We start from the raw sequence: 26,615 nt of genomic DNA, 5'->3' as shown, positions 1-26,615 counted from the left end.
TGAAGAAAACATGTCAAAATCATTGCACCATTACCTCACTCTTTGTATTCATTTAATACCCTGAAGGTTGTGAACTTGTTTTGTGAAAATGGGTATGGTGATTTTCTTATAAGAGTTGTTTATAGGAGAGGAGCACCTTTAATGTACACAGACTATCTAATATCAGCGTGATAGAGGGAGCCCGTAAAGTTTCACCACTAAGTCTGAAGAGTACATAACCTCAGCCTGACTTACGCACACATAAGGTTTGCTGGTATAGTGCGATTGAATTGAAGTGGTACTGAGGCGTGTGTAAGGCCTGGTTTTTCATGCTCATTGGATGTGTGTTACGAGAGCGCAGAGTTAAACTTTACTATGGTGTTGTCTGGAAGGTGAGGCAAGTAAACTGCGCATACCACAGACACAGTCGCTGATTGCTCATTGCAGACCAATCGATCCATCGATTCTGAGGGGGGACATACGTCTGTGGTAGGAACAGAAGACATCTGTGAGAGTGTGGAGTATCTAACAGCACTGGGCCTCCTCTTGACAGGTAAACGACTTGATGAGATGTTTTCAACTTTTTTTTAACTTTATGCATTCTGCAGAGAGGGTGACAATATATTTATGCTTCTTGGGGTACTAGCAAGAAGGATGACTTATGCACTACTGACAACTAATTAATGAAAGTTTTGATTAATTGGTTGAAATGCTTTGATCGTGGAATCTATATTGGTCCAAAGGTGTGTTGTTTTTGTTGGTGCTTTGTCTGCTTTTAATTCCAGGACTGTCTTTGACTTTGATTAAGTGGTGTGATCTTTGCAATTGCTTTTATTGCTTATTTGTTTGTGGACGTAAAGTAGTCATATTAACAAATAATGGAGAATAGTAACAAGTAAACTGTGGATGCCTTTCAAAATGGGTCTAACAATTTTGTGTATTATATATGTCATATCGATTCGTCAAGTTGTTGTATTTTCTTTAAATTCTGGAAGAGAATATTATTATACCTTCAGACTAGATAGCACTAATCTTATTTGGCTTTAAACGTTATTTGTAATTTGTCATAAATTGAGCATTAGGCCTCATGTGTAGTTTCTCCTGATTTACCCATTTACATCATTCCTTTCATTTGGTTAAACATTGACAGGTCAGCATTTGCTTCTAATTGAATACCATTTACCAACAACAAACACTGAACGTAGCTATTGTTGAGAAAACTTGAAGCACAGGTTTTAATGTTTCCAATCCTTACCCATTTTGACACCAAAATTTCACCTCACATCCCTTGTAAACATTTTGGCAGCCCACAAAGCTGAAACCACCGTGTGCAGGATACGCATCAGACAGTAGGGGTTAGATTTCCATAGGAACCTACCCTTAAACAAATAAACTCCTTTTCTTGTGGTGTCAAAGTCAAGGTAATTCATTATTTGTTTTTTCTTCTGGCAAGTGTTAGTAACACGTTACCTCGTGTGCAAAATTGCTCTTGGTTTCATCTAAGTTAGTATCAATATTTTTGGTAAGTGATTTTTTTTACTCTTTTCTCGACATTTGTTATAGAAAGTTCATATGCAGTTCAACTTTTTTTCAGATTTGCTTTTGGCTTCCTTCATTTGGTTCTTCAATTTAGGCCTTAAGCTAAGACTAATTTACTAGAGCGGGATTTGAACCATTGTCCTCCAGATTAACGTTCCGGCACTCTACCAACTGAGCTTTTAAAAAATGAGAAATGCACTTCCCAAAAAATCGTCTTATTTTACATATTATTTCACCAATCTTGGGGCAATTAAAAATGCTTTTATTTGCTGGGCTTAAAGTCAGAATTGAGATACATCCTTTGTCACCTCAGCAAAAATTTGTGTATGCTAAGTTGCTTTGCATGATCAAAATTACCCCATTGTGAAGTTCATGCTCTTGTCGGATTTCCTAAACGCACAATCACGTAAAAGATGGAATGCAATACCTTTCTATTCTAGCAGACCACTTTGATGTTGACTCTAGTGCAGTGTCAATAACAGGCACAACAGGAAAAGGAGAAAATATTGCAGGGTCAACCAATGTGAATGATATACTTGTTGTTCAACGACTATTTGGTATTTCTCGTGTTTACGTACCAGACGGCTATTGCTGTGACTATTCATTATGCTTCATAGAGCGGGAATGGAATTCCTTTGTACAAAGTCCATTGTAAAGAAAATCATTACCATTTATAACCCTAATTAATGCTGTCAAGATGGTAAAGTTACACTTTTTTCATTCAGTTTTTAGATCTGCATTCTCTGAAGGTGTTTGTTAGAACCCTTAGCATGCTTGATCTTGAAAATAGTATTGATATTGATTTTAAGTTTTTTTTTAAAGCAACCCATACATAATCTTTTAAACAGTCAAGTTACTGCTGCCTCATTGTTTGTTTTGATTATGAAAACAATGATATTCAAACTAAATTTGAATACTGAAACAACCAAAAGACTGACGAAAAACTTCAAGATGTATAAATACAAAGAAAACATCAAAATTACAACAACAAAAACTAGTTAAAAAGAAGACAACACCCTCAGCTTTGCAGCAGCTGTGCCAATTAAAGAAAAACCCAGAAATCAGTCTTGGGCCAGAATCAATTTGTAAGTTTCAACCTCATGAATACTCAAGAAGATTTATATTCACAATAATTGTATTCAAAAACCCAGAGCGATGTCGTTAATCCCTAAGAGTAATCCAATATGTCGTTTAAAGTTCCAATGCCAACAACATGAGCTAAGAAATTCTTATAAACCACATCACCCCAGGAGAAACATTGTATGGCATACCATTGGATGGATGCAGTAAGCAGGGACGGCTGAGTAGATCCTTGTATGGTATGGATGACAGATGAGATGAAAAAAGATGTTGCAGTCAGACAGTATGAATGGAAAAACTCTCCACTCAGCGTTCACAGGTTACATGTTAAGTGGGATAGTTAGTGAAATTCAAAGATTCCAAATATTTATTAAAAGTTCTTAAAGACCCTGGACACTATTGGTAATTGTCACAGACCAGTCTTCTAACTTTGTGTATCTCAAGATTCCAAATATATATTAAAAGTTCTTAAAGACCCTGGACACTATTGGTAATTGTCAAAGACCAGTCTTCTCACTCGGTGTATCTCAACATATACATAAAAACAACAAACCTGTGAAAATTTGAGCTCAATTGGTCGTCGCAGTTGCCAGATAATAATGAAAGAAAAGACAACCTTGTCACACGAAGTTGTGTGCTTTCAGATGCAAGTTGATTTTGAGACCTCATCTAATTCTGTAGTCTCAAAATCAAATTCGTGGATAATTACTTCTTTATCTGAGGGAGCCATTTCTCACAATGTTTTATTCTATCAACCTCTCCCCATTACTCGTTACCAAGTAAGGTTTATGCTAATAATTATTTTGAGTAATAACCAATAGTGTCCACTACCTTTATTAGTTCCTCCAAATTAATGTATACCATTTTGACTGAAGATTTGTGAAAGGATGCTGTATAATGAAACTATGAGACAGTAGATAAGGAAAAAGATCAAAGGCAATCTATTCAAAGTATTGGACTGTGTTCTCCCTTAAAGCCATTGGACACTTTCGGTAAACAGTATTGTCCAAGGCCCACACTTTGTGTACCACAACTTCTATATCAAATAACAAACCTGTGAAAATTTAGGCTCAATCGGTCATCGGAGTCAGGAGAAAACAACGGAAAATCCCACCCTTGTTTCCGCGCTTTTCGCCGTGTCATGACATGTGTTTAAAATAAATCTGTAATTCTCGTTAACGAGAATTTATATTGTTTTTCTGTTTTCTAAAAAAGTAAAGCATTTCATGGAATAATATTTCAAGGGAAGTCTTTCACCCTTGCCTTCTGTAAACCCTGTAAGTTATTTGTAAATCTGTGAACTTTTATTTTTTTTTCTGAACCGAAAGGGTCCAATGGCTTTAACAGTGGTCTGCTGGCCAAATGCTTGTTAAAATACCCGAGGACCTGTCAAAATTCACTCTATGTGGTCCGGCTGGCTAGTTCAGTGTTGTAAAGGATCATCACCATTTCATTCGAAAAATTTCCTTGTGAAAAACTGGTGGACTAGTGAAATGGGCAGCTATACTGTTAGGTGTTTAGTCACTAAAAAAGGTTAAGGCAAACCCTGAAGAAAAAATCCAGAACAAAAAAGCTGCTTACGAGAATGAAGTTTGTCATACTTGAATAGTGTTTTTTTCAAGCAAGGAAACTGAGATTATAGATTATTTGTCCACTTCCTTAAAGTTATCTTATATAAGAGGAGGTCAAGATGAGCAAGCAGTTAAGTGGGGTAAACAAAACCACAATTGTGGTCTCTGGATGGATGAGGAATTGTCATTATTACGGAAGTTCAGGGATGTTGTAGTTTGAAGATGTGCTGCGAAGAACATCTGTGTGTGTCTGTGTTCTCAGAAATTCATGGAAAGTAACAGAAATTAAGATAACTGCATTTGATTACAAATCTTCAGGTTTTTGAGACCTTCTTGGCTGATGATGGCTCGATACTTTGAGTGTTACTGAAAATACCACAGTCACTTCGAACAAATATGCCTAAAATCTGTTAAACCATCCTGTAAAGTCTTACAATGTACTTTTTAAATACCTATTGACAAAAGTGTGTTGGAGATTTCATGGTTCATTTTCTTGTTGTGGGTGACTAACAACATATTGATTGTACCAATTGTCCAAAAGTTATGGAGCCTTATTACATTACAGGAAAGACTCCTAAAGAAAGAAGGATCAAGGAAATACAGGGCTTGTGTTTATTTTAAGTCCATTCAATGGTATCCTCTTGTTATCATTGCATGAATAACCTTTGAACACTTCCACCATCCTTGGCCAACCCTCATTGTAATATACCCATTTGTCAAAAACTTCCTTTGTAGCTTAGCCCCAATAAACCTACCATACTCAACAAGTGCTTATTAGGGTTTTCACGTAGAATTGATTTGAATGGTGCGCAGGAATCATTCTTATTTGAAGATTTGTGATAATACAAACATCATGCAACTGATACCGCCTTTCATAAACGTAGGAATGTGTGTTGGGAAGAAGAACTAAACTAGTTCATTTGAGGGGTTAGGTTGTTCAGTCAGGAGTGTGCGGTTTGACAGGCTGGATAGCTCTGGAGTTATTTTGTCAGCTGTGGAATTTTCAAGATTAATGTGGTAAAATTCAAGGTAAATATAACTTGATTTGAATACTTTGAACATTGCATATTATTGAACAATAGCATGTGCCTCCTTGCAAAAATATACCTGTGCCTTTGAAAGTGTGTGTACAACAAGAATAGTTTAAGAGCAAACTGATATTTTGTGTCCCAATGTCGAGCACATTATTTTTGGTGGTAAAGCGTGTTTGTAATATCGCTAGTGTTAATACACTATCAAGTACCTTCGCCCTAATCAGACGTAGCAACTTCCAGTCTTAGTGATACTATTCAAGGGTCGAGTATGTGAAGGCTGTTGAATTGTCATTTGCTTCTTTAGTGTGGTTATTCAACTACTATTTCCTCATCACTGAATGTGGTATGATAAGAGCAGACTGTAGGGAACATAACACATCTTTATTTGACAAGTTTATATCAAGTTTTCAAGAGCTTTAGGCATACATCATACTTACATGGATATTTATTTTATCACAAGGTTACCTGAAGTTTTCCACTTTAATTTGAAACACACATTTGATGATTCTTCTAATTAGTGATTGACAATTGTTTTTGTTTTTTAAACCAATGTTTCGTCTTAAACTTAACTTAAAGTCCCGTACCTTCGCCATAGAACAAATCTCTTTTGGCTGGTTAGTTATAACATCATGTGCAATGACCAGACAGAGGTAGCACATCTCATGCAGCTGTCATTATTAAATAAAGATACTGCACAGTTGGCTCTATTAGGAACCATTAGCAAACTCATGCCTGTTAAAATCAGTCCGACTGTTGGAGATGCCAGGGAAGGTCTTCATCCTTATTGATGCAATCTTTGCACTTAGAGATCTGTGCAGATGTTTGGCACTATGGGCAGATGAGGAATGTTTGGGTAGACAGATGAATATATTGGTCAAATGTATCATGTACAATTGTTTGAAGTCAAGATCATTTGGAATTTAGAGCTCACTGAGTATGACGTTCATATCAATACCAATCCTGCAGAGTAATATTTCTTTTTCAACAACAATTTTGTTCCCCATTGCAAGACCTCAGCGGTCAGTAAGGCTTTCTCCCCATGCTGGGGTAACCCAAGAACTCAAACAAATTCAGTTTTGAAAAAATACTTTGATAATTAATATTCATTTGTTTTAGTTTTATACAATAAGCTTTTGTAAAGCCAATTTAATTTAAAAGTGTTGGTCATTTTCTTGTATACAATTAAAGAAATTATTTTTGGTCAAATAAAATATACAAGGCCCTATTTTTGGAGCTTCCTTAATACAATCGCTTGAATATTTATATAAGACTAAAAAGCACATCATATATACTCAATTCAATTCAATTCAATTTAAACAACTTTAATCATCCTTTGCAGGCAATTACAACAGTAGACCAGCTCCATATAAAAATATTAAGAGATTATTTTAAAATATTAAGAGAAATATACAATATACAAGAATTTAAAAATATAAAGATTACTTGAAAAAATGACAAAGCAGATTTGTACAAATGGTTGAAGCCACAGCAATTATAGACAAGTGAATACATATAAATAAAAATATATAGATATAACAGATGAATTTTGTTTGTCAAACAATCAAAACACTAACTATACAAAAACAATTAAATTATTTTGGGATGAACCCTTAAGGTGAGTTTCCAGATTTAGATAATTATTTGTGTGTGTAATTCCTTGGATTACACATCTACCCAATATCTTTGCTCAGAAACAATCCTACATGTACCTCCAGCTGCACTTTAGAAGAATTTGTTTACATCCATGTTGAGCAGAAAGTAATCGGTATAATGAAAATAAATAAACCATGTGTTGAGATATCAACTTCGAACTGTGTGGCCTTGGAGCTCATCAATTTAACTTGCCTTGATGAGAAGGATGGAAGTTTGTGATGACGATGTGGCTTATAGCAAGGTCTTACCAACAAAAATTGTCTATATAAAAAAGGTTACTTAAAAATGCCCCCCCCCCCCCTTAATTTTGTAACTGTCTACCCCATTCGATTTTAATGCAACTTGAGTATATTGTGCACAGTTGCTTTTTTTTTAAGGCCACTAAGAAACGCTAAAATATAATTGTAACTGAAATCCAAGTCTGAGGGATAGACCTTGAATATGATAGTGTGCTAATAATACTAATGCCTGATAGTTTAAACCTCATTGCTCTATACTCACAATAGGGACGGGAATAATTTACAAGTCATTTTCAAACTTTTATGGAGTTGGAATCTTTCAAATGTTTAGTTTTTCTTTAAAGCGTAATGCTTGGTTTTCAAAAGGCAGAATATACAGATAACTTGTTGGAGGGATGGGTGTGACTGAAAGAGACACTTTTTCTGTGATGAACATAGACATGTATGTAAAGAAGTCCCATGTCTTCTGTCTCATATAAAGAACCAAACATACTTTCTTGAATGGGAAAATAAGGGGTATTTATGGGTGATGCCAGTTTGATATCATAGAACTTTGTAATCCTTTTTTAAAAATGGTTTACCATGTATCTGAGAAAGGATGTACGATATTCGCATCAAAGATCGGGAATTCTAGTCATCTATATTGTTTGTCACTTCAAATACTTGTCAAACACAAGTCAGTTTTGTGAGATTTTTTTTTGACTCATGTCTTCCACCTTCGTTCAGAGAAATATAATATATTCAGTTCCTTGTTGAGAGTGAAAGTGAATGACTTAATTTATTTTGTGTGCTCATATTACTTCACAGTCAAATCCTTCAAAGTGCAAACAGCAACATCAGATTCCATCATGTACAAGATATACAATTGATTCTGTATGGTCGGAGATAGTGTTTCACATGCCGAAACAAACAAATAATCATATGTAAACCCGGCCACGTAAAGTTTTTATTAAGCTCTTGTTTAGCTGAGAAAGGACTTCATACATGTCTGATATAACCATCCAAGATCTGGAATTCTAATCAGAATCTATATTGTTTGTCAATATTTCAGATAAACATATTATTTTACAATTTCCTTTGGTCAGAGGGGGGCTTCATTACAAGATAAATTATTTAATAGATAAATTTGCATCGGGATAAAGAGTATGCCCATACACGGATGTGTGCAAAGCATTGTTTACTTAGTATTTTTCTAATTCCTGTGGATAAAATCCAAAAGCATAAGCTTACTCAGGCTGGATTCGAACCCATGACATTTGACAATCTAAAGCAGATGTCGTACCATACTTGACCACAGAGATTGCCCGGTAGTTAGCGACAAATAAACTATTCTTTTTATTTCAGACAAATTGATGGGAGCTTTTTTGATGGTTATTTTTGTTGTCACAGTAACAAAAATAAGTGATGTATTTGGGAGAGGCCCAATGTTTTTATGTGTAACATTGATTTTTCTTCGGTAGTCAATTGTTAATTTGCAGGTTTTTTTTTTTTTTTTTAGAGTAGTAGCTAAACCACCTTAATTTATTTGTACCATGTTTCGGTCCATCAATAGAAACCTTTTATCACATTGAACGGAAGTAGTGCCAAGTTTTAATTCAACCATTGATGGTGTCTTTGAGATAGTTGACCGACATGCAGCAGGATGACAGATGTTCAAAATATTGACAAATTTGAAACAAAAATAACTGGAACGATAAAGCAAAGAGTAATGTAATGATCCTAAACAGAGTGGAGCTTTTTGCCTGATAACTTTGAGATTCTGATCTTCAGTTATCTGTCACCAACAATAAATGCCTCAGGGCAAACTGTTGCTTTAATTGGCAGGCACAGGCTTCTGTTGTATGTTGGCCTTTTGGTAATTAGCATCTCAAGAATCATAGCTAATTAAAAATCAAGATACTGGTCACTGTTGTATTATTTGCATTCTTGAAAGTTTCTGAGTAATTTCTAGTTAGCTTTAAAGGCAGTGGACACTATTGGTAATTACTCAAAATAATTATTATCATAAAACCTTTCTTGATAACGAGTAATGGGGAGAGGTTGATAGTATAAAACATCACATGTATGCCTGCAGTCGTCTTAGTCAAATTAGCAAACTGTGAGTTTGGCATTTCTCATATTATGTATCTAAACTTATCATTATGCAGAATTTTATGTTGAAAATAACCCCCCAGCCCCCCCCCCCCCAATTATCGAATGATGCATTGCTTTATGGAGGTTTTCCTTTTTCCAACTCAATTAGAAATATTAAAAAACAACTCAGCAATGTAATAAATGCATTGTGATAGAAGTGGAGACTGTAACACGGTATCAGACCAATTATGCAAATGATCCGCCCACTGCAATATTGACTGTTGTGTGTACTCATATGTTGGCATTTACAGGCAACTGTCGCCTTCCCCATACCATTAAGCCCAAGGCATGGTTTGCACCAGTTTTATTAGTTTACATCATCCATTCGGGATAAATTAAGATGGAATTTGAATTCTTAAACTAGTTAGTGAGTGCAAGTATAACTCTTCTCTCAATAAAAAGAACTGTAACCTTTCGATAATACCTACTGATAAATTCCAACGTACAAACAAATTCTTGAAAGTTCTATCTCCTCTGATTTCCCCAAATCAAAACTGTGTCACCCAGCGGCTATTTTTCACCATCAAATCCTTCATTAACGCCAAAGTACCACCATCGCCGTCAAGATTAATTTCTCACAAATTAACTTTAACAATAGAGAGTCCCTCCTCACTTCCTGCTAGGGCAACCAGAACAAAAAAACCATCAAAGCCCCGACTAATCATATCGCCCCAAACTAGCTGCGTTTCTCAACTCCAGACGATTCACAGTGTCTATTTTGTTTCGGTGGCTCAAGGCAACACATCTCTTTTCATCATACTTCTTGTTTTATTTCAGGTTATTATTTTCTCTCATATGTCAAAGTTCTTCTATCCTGGGGAGGGGGAAACAGTTATTCTTCGGAGGGAGTGAATTCTGCTCTTAGTTTAATTTGGCGCCAACTGAGTCCTTGCTGGCTGGCATTGAGTGTTGTCTGAGTTGGTCGACTCTCGACCAGGAGATCTTATATGATTAAACTAAATATCACATGAACCTGAATCCACTGGCTCACTGCCCCTTTTATGCTGAGTTCACAAAGCAAACTGCAGAGTTGTTTGTACCAGCATGATTTAAATCATTACATATGAATTATACAGTAAGATTTATGTGATTTTGGGGGTGTTTCGTTACTTGTTTTGTCATCTTAGAAGCACAAAAAGTCTCACCATCTAACTGTGGTTTTATTTAAAACTTTATGCAATTTACACTTCAAAATCTATAGAACAATTGTCATTACTACCAGACACCATAATTTATTTATACTAACATCAAAATAATAAAGCATTCAAATTGCCCTTTCCAAATAAATAGGCTTGCTATTTTTTGAGCTGTCATCATTACCTTGCTAATTATATTTTATACGGTTATTTTGATGTGAGTATTACATTTAATGAATCGTCAGCCATCAGTACTGACTTGCGAAACTCATAAACACATTCTCTGTGGTGTTTTATTCTTCTCATTACAACACCCTTGAACCAAGGCTAGTATCCAATAACCTTGCATGCCAACCAGCAGGGGTTTCTTTAAAGGACCAGTTTGCTATTTTTCTCTGGAACTGTTAATTGCTAAGCAATAGCTTGCATAAATCATTACTTGGATTCTAGCTCAAATTTTATATCAAATCACTAAGAGTTTCCTTCTGAAACTCAGACCGAGTCACTTTGGGTCATGAAAGAGGATAATGATTGACACTCGTAAAGACTTGATTTCCCTGAAGTCTTATTGTGATTTGATTTGAGATGTCATGTTGAACTTCATAGATAAACAATCTTATGAACTTCACAAATGCTTTTTAAACTCAGATTTTAACAATATCAAACACATACGTTACATAGCAATTAGAGTTTTGATCATGTATAGTTGTACCCCCAAAAAATCATTTCAAATATTACTTAACGTAAACTAAAGAAGAGTTCCTTTAAACTTGGGTCAGTGCTTTATATTCCTGTTATACTCACAGTTCATTGGCAAATGCAGTGACATCATAAAGTGGGGGTTACAACACTACAACGTGCCTGGACCATTTAGATCTGACTATATTTGGCTGTGTGCCCGGTGCGTGCTGTGCACGGCATACTTGGTGTTTAGTTTACATCAGAGCCTCCATATTTTTTCGGTTCATCCTCTCTTGGTTGCTGATGTTTCTTACGAAGATGTCTCGTTGAACGAGACAGGTTGGGATGAGGGGAATGTCAGGATTGCCAGTGAATTTACCCAGTGGAAAGAGGCTGGCAAGAAATGGACTAGTTTCTCTCAGCACTGTAGCGACCTTTTCAAAATATGCACGTTGGCATCATAGATGCAAATTACATTGAACATATTTATTAATCAAAGACAACAACAAGGGTTTAGTGTTAAAAAAAGAAAAGAAAAAAAAAAAACACTGCACATGTATGGTCGTAAGTTTACTGACCTGGGACCTGCAGGTCCAGCGACATTTCGAGCATAGTTGTTTTTAACAATGAGTAATAAACAAATGCACAAGTTTTAAAATAAGTTTGTGGAAAGTAAGTGGAGAGTTCATTGTAGTGCTTACCAAGATGTCAGAAATCCAAGATGGTAATGCCATTTGACAGTTCTTCTTTTACACATTACACTAAAAGGTTTGACATGTTGTCAATGTAAATCAAGACAGGGGAACTTTGATTGGCAAGACTTCCCAAGTACAGACATTTGAGTCACTGTAGTAAATTACTGGTGGAATTTCCTGTGTTGGATAAGCTAATAGGAAAACGGTGTCTTTGTGGGAAGATACAGATTCTCTACTAAAAACTGTGTTTTTGCTTTAAAAAAAAAAATAACTGGCATCCAAAGTTTTCAATTTTGTCAAAATCCTTTAGTATTTTTTAAACTCATGTCGCTTTTAAAGATGTGCAGTGGTCAATGATAGTCTTTGTTGGCTTGTCTGTCTGGTAATGACCCTTTCAAGTCCCTATGGTGACTTTCTTGCGGGGGGGGGGGTAGGAGGAGTTTGGGGATATCTAAGGGTAAATGAAATTCTACTTTGCTTAACAGCTTCCAATCACAGACAACGGCATTTCCGGAAACAATTCAAACTATTTGATTTAGGGTTTTTGACCTTCACAAGTACCTGTGATACTACTATAGAGGAAGTTAAGTTCAGCAATCATGGGAGTTTCCTCTACTTTCTTATCTGAGATTGATGAATTTTGTTCAACAGATGGTGGACATCCTAAATGTGTCAAAGCTATGTAGTAGAATCATAGAGTAAGGACATAGCTTACTCTATGATAGAATCATGGAGCTATGGTAGAATGTAGCATAACGTCATTGTATGATGAGCTCAGGGAAGCACTTTGTCAAGGATAATATTTAAGAAAGCGCAATTTCTATTCATCCAAATGAGCTAGTGACAGTTCCATGGGATGTACAAACTTGAAACAAGGCATTGGTAGGTTTTACACACAGCTTTGCACAAAGGAATTTTGCTTTGTGGTTGAATGGACTTGATTTCTTAAGGCCAAGTTATGTTTGAAACTTGACCATGCTGGGCAGTATGTTGGCAACTGGGAGTTAAATACCTAACCATCTCTTCATCCTTTGGTGTATACGTTGACCCCTGGTTAAGGCTGAGAAAGGATGGTGTTTTAATTACTTCACAGCACTAATTAAAAGTTGCTCCTCATGGAGTTGAGGAAGTTCTAGGAATGGTTTAATTCAAGTATGCAGCTAATACTTCCAAAACGACATATGTTTTAAAGATAATTTCAAGACCACCAACAGCTCTCGTTTTCAACACCACAAAGAAAAAAAATTGCATCATTTAAATTTCAGACATATCTTTTCACTTCGCACTGAATGCCGTAGAGTAAATAACTATGTAATGTGTTCTCCAAACCTAGGACTGATACAGTTGCCCTGAATTTGCAATGTTCTGTGGTTAAAGGGTCGTTGAGTGATTTACAGATGGATCTGATTTCATCCATAAGTGGTGGTAGTTTGTGTAAAACAAATTCTTCTAGGGTCATTCAGCTATGGAATGTTTAATTGTACATCAAAGAATTTAGCACAAAAAAATATATATATTTTGATTAAAATATCTTATGACATTTGATTCTGCAGTAGTCAATTGCCATCTTAGGCTTTGTGTGGACCTTTCTGATATCTCACCTTTTTGGGAAATATTAAACCCATATGTTACAAACAACGGTAGCAGTTGGTCCTTGGGGGTTTCAAATAAAATTCCCCTAATAATCAAAATGAATATTTGAGTTGTTTGGATGAATGAATGCCATCTGTAAATAGAATGGTTTTAATGTTATTTATCAATCAATTTAGGTTTTGTTTTAGGATCACTAATCAATTTAGGTTTTATATGAAACTGCACAAATTTGTAAAAATGTATACAGCTTTGAAAAGTTGACACAATTGTCACAATATGAGATATCCCCATTAGGGTATATATTTGTACGCTGTTGGGATGATTTAGTCTGAAAGGGGGTATGAGTGGTTCCTAATTAGGGATATTTCAGGTTAGACCGACACCTCCTGTGCAAGGCAAACAGTGAAATGACTGAAAGGTCATGAGTGCACTTTTAAACCACAGTTTGTCTAGACAGCCCTGGACCTGAAACTCAAGGTCAGTAGTGTTAAGATTGGGTTTTTGTATTGTTTCATGGGTAGGAATACAAAGTAACCATAACACAGGTTGAACCTGGTTTCACTCATAGGGGATTCATGTCACAGGCTCATTTACTTACATGCAAATGGGTGTTTTACCCAAACTATGGGCAGAGTTTTATGTTGTATTGATTAATTACTTGCTTCTCTTCAATGTATAAATCTTATTGTTGAAATAATTGTTTCCTGTCCCTATGACAGGGATAATCCTTCTCATGAGCAAAAGAAACTCACAAAACCTATTTGAATGTCATTCCATTTTTTTATATATATATTATTTTTTACATAAGCCTATCTTTAAACTAACGTTTTGGATTGATTAAGTGTTGTGCCATTGAAAAAACAAGTAACAAATTTGTGTATAATCAAGAATCTAATTTTGCTTTCTTGTAAGAAGAAAAACACAGAATGATCACATCTTGAGATCTTATTGAACACAGAGGTAACTACTCAGGTTTTCAAAACAAACTTGAGTTGATGGTGATATTTAAAATTGAACAAGAACCTATTTAAGCTATTTTCTCCAGGATTGTTAAATCGTGACATTGAAATTATTTCCAAATCAGTGATGCTGAAAAGGGATCCCAGCTGTTGATCTAGTTTATGGTGTTACTTTCTAGCATATGAGTTTTTCACCAACAGGCCAATGGATGGATGTTATTTTTTTAAGGACATATTTATTATTAATTTTATTCCTGGTGCAAAGTATGTCTATTGATTAACTGAACTGAAATATTGATGATTTATTATTTCTGTCCATTGTACTCCCATGCAAAACATTGATTGGTCATGAGGTTGTTATTAGTACATCTCAATTTGTTTTTGATTGAAAGGTATGTGTGTTTACATTTCTGTCGCAATCATATTTTTTTAGAAAAGTACAGAAATTGCAATATTTTGTAAGGTTCCAAAGTGTGTATGGATAGGGTGTCCCCTGGCTATCTCCCCATAAGCTTACCATTTTCAATTTCTCTGACGTGGTTGCGATAAACTGCTGAGGGTGTGTCTATAGTGGGGGTGGGTGTGAGCACAAATGATAAGTTATAATTTTTTGGTAAATTTTGCCTTAGGATAGTCTGTTTGGAGGTGTGGTTGTAGACATTGGAAATCATCGCTGTATCTTATTAAATACAGGGAACAATTTCTTGTCTTGAGTGTGTCATAAATGATGAGAAACAAAAGTGAAAGGTGCATGAATGTCTGCTTTATCTTGTTATCCTGCCTCAAGCATCAAGTTTTCATTTCCAAGTATCTACACAAAATGAGCACTTTATACAAATATAAAAAGAACACCATGAATGGGAAATGATATTTCAACTGGTTTCAACTTATATACTAACATGGTTGTTTATTTTGTACTTGAGAATTGAAACTTGGCTGGGATCCCAGTCGTAAGCTATTCAATGTCTATACCTGTACAAGTTTGTTCACATGGACAGTGCTTACCAACTGTGAATCATTGGATTTGCTGGGCTGTTGTTTGCCCCAAACTCTCAACATAGCCCATTGGTTTGATTTATCATGCAAATTGTGTGTACTGTTTGTATTCTAAATTTAACCTTAAACTCACCTTCTAGGTTAAAATCCAATTAAAGGTACATTATATTTTGTTGTTTTTTTAAGTAAAAATTCATTCCAACCAAGAAACATACATGAACTTTTAAATATGTATTTGATTACTGATGTTGTACAACCCCTTTAAATCTCTACTCCAGCATCACACTGAGCTGGCGGCAACACCATGTACAGGGACATTTTCCCCCTTTGGCTCAACTTTTCGCTGGCCCACATCTCAAACCAGACATGTTCATTGACTGAAAAGTGTGAGTGCCAGATGTGAAGCCTGGCTCACAAGGGAATTGAGACAAATACCAAACATGTATCTTGTAAACTGCATTACTGCATCACCTAAAGTCATGAAAAATGAGGGTAGGAATGGCTATTCAAAAATACCTTGTTCAATTAAAAAATTATTTTAAAAGACTGATGTTTAAGGAACATTGGTGCTGGAAAATTCTGACCTTTTTAGTTGGAAGAACCATGGAAGATTGTTCTGGTTTTTGTATGGCCAACATTTGAAGTGATATTTTTAAAAGAACTGTTGTAATTGTCGATGATGGGCTATATTTATTGGAGTATGTATACAAACATTTTAACTGCATTCCCAAATTATCCAAACACCTTCAATTCAGACCCCCAAGTTTGTGGTCTTGACACTCTCCAACTAAGAAAAAAAAATCTACTCTGTTCCACCAGTTTGAAATATTTAAAACCGTCCATAAGTTAAAAGCCGCCATCTTGTCAGGATTTTGTTAGAGTAAAACACGTAATGCTTAAACAAATAATGCATTAACATTTTGAAAAGCTGCCTCACCTCGTCAATGTGAGAACCTTGAGCCATCCAGTTCATGTGTTATAATTCTTAATACTTCTAACACCAGGGATAATTCGAGATAAGTCACAGCACCTGGTCCCACGTTCCATAAAGGGGTGCATCAAGATATATCAAGTTTTTACTATATGACTTTTATATTACTATCAAAGGGGAAAGATTAGTCTTTGGATGTTGGTAAGAAAACCCTTTTATCCAAACTTTTAAAGAAATCAAGGGTAACTTGCAGAAACCAGGCTAATAAAGATTCTTCTCCATTTAAATGTTGAGACTCTGCTGACATAAAATTTACCTCGTCTAATGTTTTAATTCATTTGATAAAATGTTTATGGTAAAACATAGTTAAATACAACAGAAAATCTGGGTAGAAGTTCATAAATTTTTAATTTCGTTCAGTAAGGATATCCTTTCTACCCTTCAGAAGTATTTCTTAAGGGAAGCTCCCTAAAGTCATGTACTATCGGGGACTTGAACCTTGGCAGGTACAGGGTTTATCGAAGGGCTTTATAACTATTTTGTGATGTTGGTTTCTTAGTGTGACTTGTCTCTTCATATCGAAGAACATTGTTTTGACTCAAAACTCATATAACCTGTGAGTTTTATCTGAGAGTGCTGCTTACCACTGCACTCAGCAGACCATTCCCTTCCTACACGGTAATGCTGCATTTAACTATTAATTTTTTGTTTTATCTTTACACCGATGTGTGTTGGCACTGTGTACTTTCCCGAATTCTGTGACAAAAATCACAGGCATATTACTCGGGTGGGATTCAAACCCAAGACCATTGCAATTATAGAGTAGTGTCTGACCAATTCTAGAATTGCAAAGGTCATGGATTCGAATCCCACCCGATGCAAATTTAACATATAGTGAATTTAAATACTTGGATGATTTATCAGTCACTTTCTGTTCATCCTACAGCTGATCTTTTCTCAAGAGTACGTTCGCGCCATGGACGGGTCTTTCCATCCCGGGCACTTCTGCTGCTTCCACTGTGACAAGTCACTGAGTGGAATGAGTTACATCCTAAGGGAGAATAATCCTCACTGTATCCCATGCTACAATGACCTGTTTGCCAACACTTGTGCCGAATGCAATCAGAAGATTGGACATGATTCTAAGGTGAGAACTGTTACAGAGAAAACATAGAAAAGTTTCAAACTTTCAAAATTATACATGACAACTTTGACAACCCTAAATAGTGTTTCTGGATATCACTTTATAGTTTATTAAAGAAGGTTTATTCAAAGTATAAAAGGAACAAGGAGACTGAGTGAAAGTGTGTATACACTAAGATGTAGTAACTAACTTTTTCTTTTTCTTTGATTCAATGACAGTTCCGCATGTATTTTCCCCCAAGAATCTTAGCTGCAGAGGGTTCATAATGATACACACATATTTTGGAATATGTGAGATAAATATTTTAACCCACTTTGAGATGGAGTCAAATCATTGCTGGTTAAAAACCATTCTATAGGTTTAGAACTAACCTTCTGAGAACGAAAAAAATATGAGAGATCATTAAAGTTTTTTAGTATGAAACAAGGAAATACTTTTATTTTGTTTTGGAGTAAAAAAGCACCACTTGTGCAACTGAATTTTAATCTCCCTCCAAAAAATAAAAGAAGAAAATCACCCCATGGTCAAAGTTCTAATTGTATTGGTTACTGAGGAAGTAATTACATTTGTAAAACAAAACCAAAAATCCCATTATTCAATGCAAAGTGTGCCAGGTCCACGGAGTGCTGTTCAAAAGTTGATGCTTACGTCACCAATCCATAATTCTATCCTTAGGGTACACAGACTGATATTGTTCATATTAAATAAAAGAACATGTAGTCTATAGTATCGCCTTTCCTTGACAGTGGATGTACCATGGGAAATCAGTAGTAACTATACTAAAAACTGTGAAGTTTGAGTATTATAGAGTAACATACTCTATTTTAAGCTTCCACCCCCAAGACAAATCAGATGATGTGATTGTGAGTTATAGTTATAGATTTCCTGATGAGCTTAATGGTACACAGCGGCAGAGTAAATTAAAGGAAAACGTTGCCTTTGATCAGTCGAGTTGGTCTTTGAAAAGCATTTTTAACTGTTTATGATTAGAAAGATATTTTAAAAGTAGAATATAATGATCCAAGTATCACTCGAATTGCGTGGTTTTCCTTTTACCATGTCGACAAATACAGTCGGCCATTTACGGGAGTCAAAATTTTGACTCCCATAAATGGCCGACCGTGTTAGTTCCGACCGTGTTAGTTCGCAAAGTAAAAGGAAAACCACAATGTGTGTGGATCATGTATTCTACTTTTATAACAACTTTCTAACCATATGTATTTTATAACAAACTGTTACAATTGTTTTCAAAGACCAACTCGACCGATCCAAGGCAACGTGTTCCTTCAACTTTGATTGAAACAAAAAAGTGGTCAAAATGTAAGAGCTCTATATAGTAATACTTCAACTGGCTGATCAGGGAACTTAAGGTGTTTTTGCTTGTGAAATTGTAAAAAGAAAAACACAAAAACCCCAAATAAAATGTACATACAAGGCAAGTTAGGGGTGTTTGTTGTGTTGTCATTTAGCCTTGGAGAAAGACTCTGCTAAAGTCAAAACGTCAGGCCACTTACTATTTATTTGCGTCAACAAACGTGTAATAAATGATTTCTTATCTGAATAAGTTACAGGACATGTCAGCTAAATACACACATATTTTTGGGCCATCAACAAAACTACAAAATATCATAGCATCACCTTTGTAAAACAAATGTCGAATGGAACATTTACATTATCGTAATATTGATGAAATTACTGATCGAAACGTTGAGTTAAGACCAACGGTTCATTTCAGAACCACCCCAACTCATTAGAGAATTACATGGTGTTACCGCAAACCTTTCCATATTGATGAAATTTGTTTCTTGCTTTCTTTTGGATAGGATCTTTCCTTCAAGAATCAGCATTACCATGAAACCTGCTTTGAGGCTCGTTACACGTGCCATTTCTGCAAGGAATCCCTGGCTGATAAAGCTTTCGGTAACTGGGACAGCAAGATGTGCTGCTCTAGCTGCTATGAGAAACATCTGGCCAACAAATGCCAGGCCTGTGGGGAGATTCTCAAACCTGGTATGGCCCCTCGTCCTGCCTTTACTTTCACTGGCTGTAACCATTAACAAATGGAAATTATTCTTGTTTGATTATTAATATTAGCATGGAATACCAATCAATGCAAATTTGAAAATGGCAATTCTGAAGGTTTTTTTTTTTTTTTTTTTTTTTTTAACTCTTCCGATCTTTGAATTCTTTTTAAAGTTTTGTTTTTTTCAGTCTTAAAAAAGTTAAATCAAAATAGTTGTGTAATACACACAGATAGTCCATAAACTTCATTGGTGTTTGGTCCACTTCCCAACATTTTAATTAAGGAGCCTGGAGAGAAATTGTAATAAGAAAGTGTACAAATTGTACCCCCTGTGATTCTCATTTTCTGCATGTGTAAGGCCTACATAAGTTTCCTGAATGTTAATTCCTTGTTCAAGACTGACATTTACCCTTATTATTTTGACCCAGGTGTGACAAGACTCGGCTTCCAAGGCAAAGAATGGCATGACAAGTGCTTCCGTTGTAAAGTCTGTGAGAAACAGATTGGTACAGGCAGCTTTGTACCCAAGGAGTCTTCAGTCTACTGCACAAAATGCTATGAGGACACCTTTGGTATTAAGTGCACTGGCTGTGGAGAGGTAGGACATGTTTAAATCACTGAAACCCACCAAAGGAAAACTAACTGGTTTATCTGCTGCCACCTTGTGTCTGGTCTGAGAGAGCCTCACTTGTAGCTAATTATTTGTTCCCTTGCATTAAAAAGGATCAACAGGGTTTGCCCATAACCTTTTCTGTGACCAACTAGGGTGACCAGGGCCCAATTTCATAGAGCTGCTAAGCACACAAATTGGCTTAGCATGAAATTTGTTTCTTGATAAAAACAGGATTACCAACCAAATTTCCACATGATTTTCAGGATAAGCAAACAACAGCTGAATACCAGTAACAAGCAATATGCAACAAATGGAAATTTAGTTGGTAATCCTGTTTTTATCAAGGAAGAAATTTCATGCTAAGCAAATGTTTGTGCTTAGCAGCTCTATATGAAATTGAGCCGAGTTAGCCTGTCATTTCATTAATCTGCTAGCTTTTTTACATGTCGTTTGTTACATTAAATAGGGATGCTTTTTTAATACTGAACTTACCAGTCAGATCAGTTGGAGAAAATTTTGACTGGTCCTCATGCGTTTTAACTAGCATCTGGCCAGTGGTCCACTGTTAAGACTGCATGCTGATCAAGTGCCAAAACCAGCTAGGTTAGGATTCAAATTCAAATCCATTTTTTATTAACTAAACCATCGCAACTCAGGAATGATGTGCTGGACTGACCACTAATTGGCCACAGCTAATTAGTTACAGGAACAATTTTGAATTGATGAGTTACCTACCATTTTCTCTCAGATCATCTCAAGTGGAGGTCTCTCCTATCAGAAGAAGCCATGGCACAGGGATTGTTTCTGCTGCTCAGGCTGCTCAAAGTCCCTGTGGAATCAACGCTTCACACTGCGTGATGAGAAACGCTACTGTGCTGATTGCTATGGGGAGAAGTTTGCACGCAGGTGTTCAGCATGCCAAAAGCCTATTGTTGGTAAGTTGAGGTGGAGCTAAAAAGTGTAGGATTGAGGGATAACAATAAATATATACACAATGAACTCCGAGAGGGAATCTAAACTTACTGAAGGCCTACTTGCAGACTCCCTCCTCATAACTTTAATGTTCCCCTTCCATTGATGTTTGTTTTCCTTTTCACTTTTTCTGTTTCTTCATCTGCATCTGTCATTATCTCTCAAGGATATATCTGTATTTCCTACTTCATGTATCTCAACCTTTTCTTTTCCACGTGTCATTCTCTAGTTGTCCTACATCTATTTGTATTTCTCTCAGCCACTTGTGGAACATCTTAAATAAAACCTACCAGCCGGGTTGATAGTCTTATAGTTTTGTGCACCTTCCCTTGGAGTTCTCAGTTCTTGTCTTTTGTTTACAAATTCGCTTTTTGGGTTCTTAAGGTTTCCCTCCCTAACACAAACTTCCTTTTGACTTTTACAACTAATTTGAAAGGATTGAGGGTAAAAAACTTTGTTGTCATATCCCCGCATATTGCCCCCATGGTATTAACCAGAGCTAGAGGGAAAAAATAAAAACTTTGTAGATTTGTTAAAGGTGATATATCTATATATATTTGGTTTGTGGTAACACCATGTGTGTATCTACTTGCCAGGTTGAGTTTGTTCTTAGAGAACTGTCTTGCTTAATTCTACTACTGCGGAGTAGATTGTTTGGGTGTTCGGGAGACTTCTCAGTTCTGAAAAGAACTGTCCTGCTTATTAACTATTACCGGGGCGGATGGTATAGAAATAGGCTGGAACTACTACTTTAGCTTATAGGATCGTAATTAACTGTACTACCGCGGAGTCAGTTCTTGGGTTGGTCTCAACGTTTTGACTAGCTTGCTCTAGTCATCGTCAGGAGACTGAACAAACTCTACCTGGAAAGTAGATACACACATGGTGTTACCGCAAACCAAATATATATTGATACCTCACCATGCAATGCCTCAAATCCTATATGTGATATATCTAGTTGCAGTTTAGTCCCTTTGAAGCAGAATAAGCTTTTTGCGGGATAGCTAACCGGCTGGTCATCAACACTAAAAGCATGTAAAAAATGAGAAACCAAAGCAAAATCAACTTTTAATCACAGTTTGTTCACTACAAACTTAGTATTCAGTGATAAAATGTGGCCATAGATATTACAGTTTATAATGATGTGAACAAATATCAGAAAAGTGTTTCATCTTGTCTACATCATCATCGGAATGTTCATAAGATGTACTTGTGTATGTCAGAGATGTCACCAATTATAGCTAACATTTAAATATTAAGCATCTGTAAAGAGCATTGGTTAGCTGTTCTCTGTAGTATTATCAAATCTTATATCCTGGATTTTTGGTTTACACTTTTGTGTCTGAGTAATAATAATCACTTCTTTGAGACATCTCTGATAAAGATCTTTGTTAGGTTGTCTTCCATCTTAAAGGACAAGATGATGACTTGGGTTTAAATTTATTATCATGGCTTGCTTAGTCTTCCACCATGACATAACCTTAAAAAACAACAGCTAGATGGGAGACAACCTGTAAGTTCTGTGAACAAAATGCATCTTTGCTACATTCTGGCAGTACATTCATTCATTCATTCATTCATCGAGTCTTGTTGTATGTGCATGTTGCATGTCCAACCTAAAATTTTCCCAATTTTTCTTCAGTTGGCGGGCCGACTCCCCCTGGCGCCAATACTGGTAAGAAGGACTGTCATTTTTATGCCACAAATACACAACAAGCCGTTGTATTCTAATAGATAATCTCCTCTGTTTTGTTTGGTCAGCTCAGTAAATGCTTCAAACCCTTTTAATCCAGCCCTTTAAAAAAACATAACTTAAATCACATTTTAAAATTTATGTTTTGTTGTGGGAAAATGCAGTGAGAAATAAAAGGTAAAAAATGTTGTAACTGAGTTACATATCAGAACAGCAGTTTGAAGCTGATCAACTTTGCCTAAAAACTAAACGCTCATGTTGCTTTGTTAAAGGAACACATTGCCTTGGATCGGTCGAGTTGGTCTTTGAAAAGCGTTTTTAACCGTTTGATATAAAATGCGTATGATTACAAAGATGTTTAAAAAGTAGAATACAATGATCCACACACATTTGCCTCAAAATTGCGTGGTTTTCCTTTTACTTTGCGAACTAACACGGTCAGCCAATACAAATGGCCGACCATGTTTGTCGATGAGGTAAAAAGAAAACCACGCAATTTCGAGTGATACTTGTGTGGACCATTATATTCTACTTTTAAAATATCTTTCTAATCATATGCATTTTATAACAAACGGTTACAAACGCATTTCAAAGACCAACTCGACCGATCCAAGGTAACGTGTTCCTTTAATGCTTCAGAAAATCAGTTTGATGAGTATGATACTCTTAAGAGATCCATAACCAAATTGTATGAACATCTCACTGGGCTTAAGGATTAAAATGGAATCGCTTTGTTTATTGTGCAGTGATGGTCTAACCCCAGCTCTGCATGCATCAACACCATTAGTGGTGGTTATAGTTACACCATGTTGTATATTTTATGTCGTAGTTGTTAAACAACTTTGTCACTGTTTTCACCACATCATCATTGAGTTTTAACTTCATTAGTCACTAGTTAATCCAAACAAATAAATGCATTTAGTATCAAAGCCACATTGTGAATCTTATGCACCAGTGGATATTATTTTGACCACACATTGTACTTTAGTCATCAAGAAAATTAAGCATGTTTTCCTCAAAGTTTTAACTCTTGTTTTCTTTTCAGTGGGAGGGTGTTGGGACTTAAATGAAATCAGCATTGTATTTCCACTGATTCACATCGTCAATTCATAGAAACCCCTCCCCCCTAAAAAAAAATGCCCTCAGTTAAACACAAGTTCCAAATTTTAACTTGCACTTTGGGCACAGAGTTCATTTGCACACAAGACGGGAAGATTGTAAATTGTGTATGTTTTCTTGGAGCCAAACATTGTTTGTCAAGCATACCGATCACAATCTTGTGTATTTTGAATGTAGTATTAACGCTCTATGGATGCACCTCTACACAATGCCTGCTTTGTGTCTTTGTATTGAAGAAGTTCTCTATTTTGAATGGTCAAGTTGACACACTGTGAATTGTACTTAATCACTGTAAATATTATCCTGTCTTCCACTGTTGCCTAACCTCACAGCAATAATTGCTGTCGTGGAGCTAAAACTTTACCTGTAAAAATATGTTTTGTATTTGGAGGCAGATAAGGGGCTTGAACTCCCCCCCCCCCCTCCTCAAAAAAACGGGAGGGATGTCTTATATACAGGTATAGTGCCTCTAACAAAGATCAAAAGTGCTGAAAAATAAACAAGGACAATGCAAAGAAACAAGAAAAACAAAACAACAAAGGATTAGTGACGAGGCTGACTGAAAAAGTAGGTTTTGAGGTTTAAGATGACCTACTAAGAGCCTTAAGATGACCTACTCAATGACAGTTTTATGAAATGTCAAACCAAAAATTAGTCATAAATTAAACTTAAGGACACCTTTCCGAGTTTTCCCTAGCACTAAAACTTGTTCGTGCTCTTTAACCTAACTGATGGTAAAAGTAAAGGTCTTCGATTTCACCCTAAATTTTGAGAGTCTGTGTGATTATGGTATTTCTTGCTATCATCCCTTCCTCTGCATCCTCCAATGTATGTGATGAAATGGAGTTCTATAGTTGCTGTTGAATCGTTAACAACGAGCAAGCTTTCCTGTGCTTATAATCAAGAAGGCTGTATGTATTTCTGACTTTCATACTGAGTCGAGTGTCTCATTTCCTAAACGCGACTGGGCAACAGTGGGCACCATTACATTGCGTGTTGGCCAATCAGATTATGCGATACGATCTGTGTGCCATGATTCTTTTTGTACAACTGGAATAAGTGGCATAGAATATGAAGAAGTTATAACAAGATGCCCACAAATATTTATTTGGCCATAGAAGGAAATTAAAAATGTGAATCTGTTAATGCCATTGGTGAAGCGTGGTGGTTGCGAAAACGCAATTCAAGGATTTGTTTTGAAATGACTTGATTTTTGGGAGAGATAAACTTGAATAGATGCATAGTGAAGAACAAATTGTGAAAATTGTTCCCACGCGTCCTGTTTTTGACTTGCATGCCTCTCCTACTCCTGCTGGTGGCCCTCCAATGAGAGATTTCAACTCTGTTGTTTTGTCAATTGTGCTTCTGGGGTCGGACTTATTTGCTTATTGTGTGAAGTAGGAATAAATTCTGTATTGAGTGTGGAGGGGACATTGCGTAACAATAACTAAGAAAAGTTAATGTTCCTTTTCTTCAGGCCAAGGAAGCACGACCTACGTCTGCTTTGAAGATCGTAACTGGCACAACAGCTGCTTCCAATGCCAGAAGTGCCAAGTGTCGCTGGTCAACGAGTGCTTTGTCATGGATGGCCAGGACATCGTTTGCCCAAACTGTGCTCAAGGCTGATGATAGGATACAGTTCAAAAACGGAATCAATTCTGGCTGCAGATGCTACTTGAGGGGTGGAGAATTAAGCCCCCCCCCTTTCAGACCCTGCCCTCTTATTTTACCTTGTTATTATAACTAAATGAACAGAATACCAATCTAGTGTGAACATCCCATAGGGAGCAAATTTTGAGTCTTTCAAAAGGATGCAGAAAAATGGCTTTTACAAAGAGCAGATATTTCCTTCCCTTTGTAAGAAGAAAAGATTTGTTTGGGGAAAATTATGAAGTATTATAAAACTCCACAATGTGTCTCTAATGCACTTGTAGTATATATAAAGGGAGAATAATAGTGTTTGAATAATCTAAATAAAGAGGAACCCAAAAATTAATGCAAATCTTAAAGAAATGAAATGAATAGACTTTAATTTTTTATCTGCACTTTCTTTGATTGTTTCAATTTCACTGATATGCTGTGAAGATAAAACCAAAATAGTTATTAAAATCTGTACTATGAATTTAGTGTTCTATGAAAAATCCAGCAAAGATACTGCTTACATATATTTAAGAGAATGAAAACAAAACGATTACCTGTTATAAATCTCTTGTGGAAACACCAACCTTTCCCTGATAAATTTAAAAGATAGAATTTTACTGTGAAATTGTGATTTTGTTTTGGAGAATGAATTTACAATTCTTTTCTGATTGCACGTTGAATGTAACAAGCAAAAAAAAACTTCTTTTATATTTCACAGACTTGGGAATTAGAATGTTTTCTCCCTGACTCATGTAAGATTATTTTAAAGAAAAGTTCTGTTCTATTTATTGCCTAGCTTTCTGAAATAGAATAAATATTGTAGAATTATAGAGTAGGCTGTAAACAATACTGTATAAAAACATTTTAAAACTATGACACGTTTATGCAAAAATTTATTTCCGTTATGCAGGAGTTTACAATTTACTGTGTATGGATTTTTATCTTGTGGTATTTGTGTTTTCAAACTTGAATTCTATTTAGAAGAAAAAAACATTATCATGAAAAAAAATAATGTATTGTTCAAACTTAAGAGTACCATATTGGGAGGGCGTTGGCAAAACAATTCTATTCAATTTTTTAATCCTTGGATTTATCACGAGGGGCAACCTCGTCCCGCTGTCGATTTCACCAAACTCTTCCTAACTAGGTATTAATCTTAGGACTTAGGATGAGTTAAGTTCCGTAACCATC

The 26,615-nt window shown here is 35.9% G+C and overlaps 1 protein-coding gene across 3 annotated transcripts; it reads left to right on the top strand.

Annotated features, from left to right (window-relative positions):
• The first annotated feature begins 261 nt into the window (after positions 1 to 261).
• On the top strand, positions 262 to 26,615 carry LOC117296432 (four and a half LIM domains protein 2-like). Of its 3 annotated transcripts, none has more exons than XM_033779352.1 (7): positions 262 to 532; positions 17,166 to 17,366; positions 19,187 to 19,373; positions 19,815 to 19,984; positions 20,748 to 20,934; positions 22,614 to 22,646; positions 25,261 to 26,615. In XM_033779352.1, exons 2-7 carry the CDS (start codon positions 17,196 to 17,198, stop codon positions 25,407 to 25,409), a joined length of 897 nt encoding a protein of 298 aa, XP_033635243.1. In that variant the 5' UTR covers positions 262 to 532; positions 17,166 to 17,195; the 3' UTR covers positions 25,410 to 26,615. The 3 variants fall into 3 exon arrangements, with proteins under 3 accessions (XP_033635243.1, XP_033635245.1, XP_033635244.1); XM_033779353.1 differs by lacking the exon at positions 262 to 532 and adding an exon at positions 4,949 to 5,198; XM_033779354.1 differs by lacking the exon at positions 22,614 to 22,646.

Source organism: Asterias rubens, chromosome 11 (genome assembly GCF_902459465.1).
Source record: "Asterias rubens chromosome 11, eAstRub1.3, whole genome shotgun sequence".
Lineage (NCBI taxonomy): Eukaryota > Metazoa > Echinodermata > Asteroidea > Forcipulatida > Asteriidae > Asterias > Asterias rubens.
Note: the sequence above shows the minus strand (reverse complement) of the source record. Positions and strands in the feature narration are given on the sequence as shown.

Bases quoted from the DNA above. Each gene is read 5' to 3' on its own strand.
- LOC117296432 (XM_033779352.1), top strand. From the start codon at position 17,196: ATGGACGGGTCTTTCCATCCCGGGCACTTCTGCTGCTTCCACTGTGAC. The intron at 20,935-22,613 runs GTAAGTTGAGGT...ATTTTTCTTCAG, and splicing joins ATGCCAAAAGCCTATTGTTG to TTGGCGGGCCGACTCCCCCT. The intron at 22,647-25,260 runs GTAAGAAGGACT...CCTTTTCTTCAG, and splicing joins TCCCCCTGGCGCCAATACTG to GCCAAGGAAGCACGACCTAC.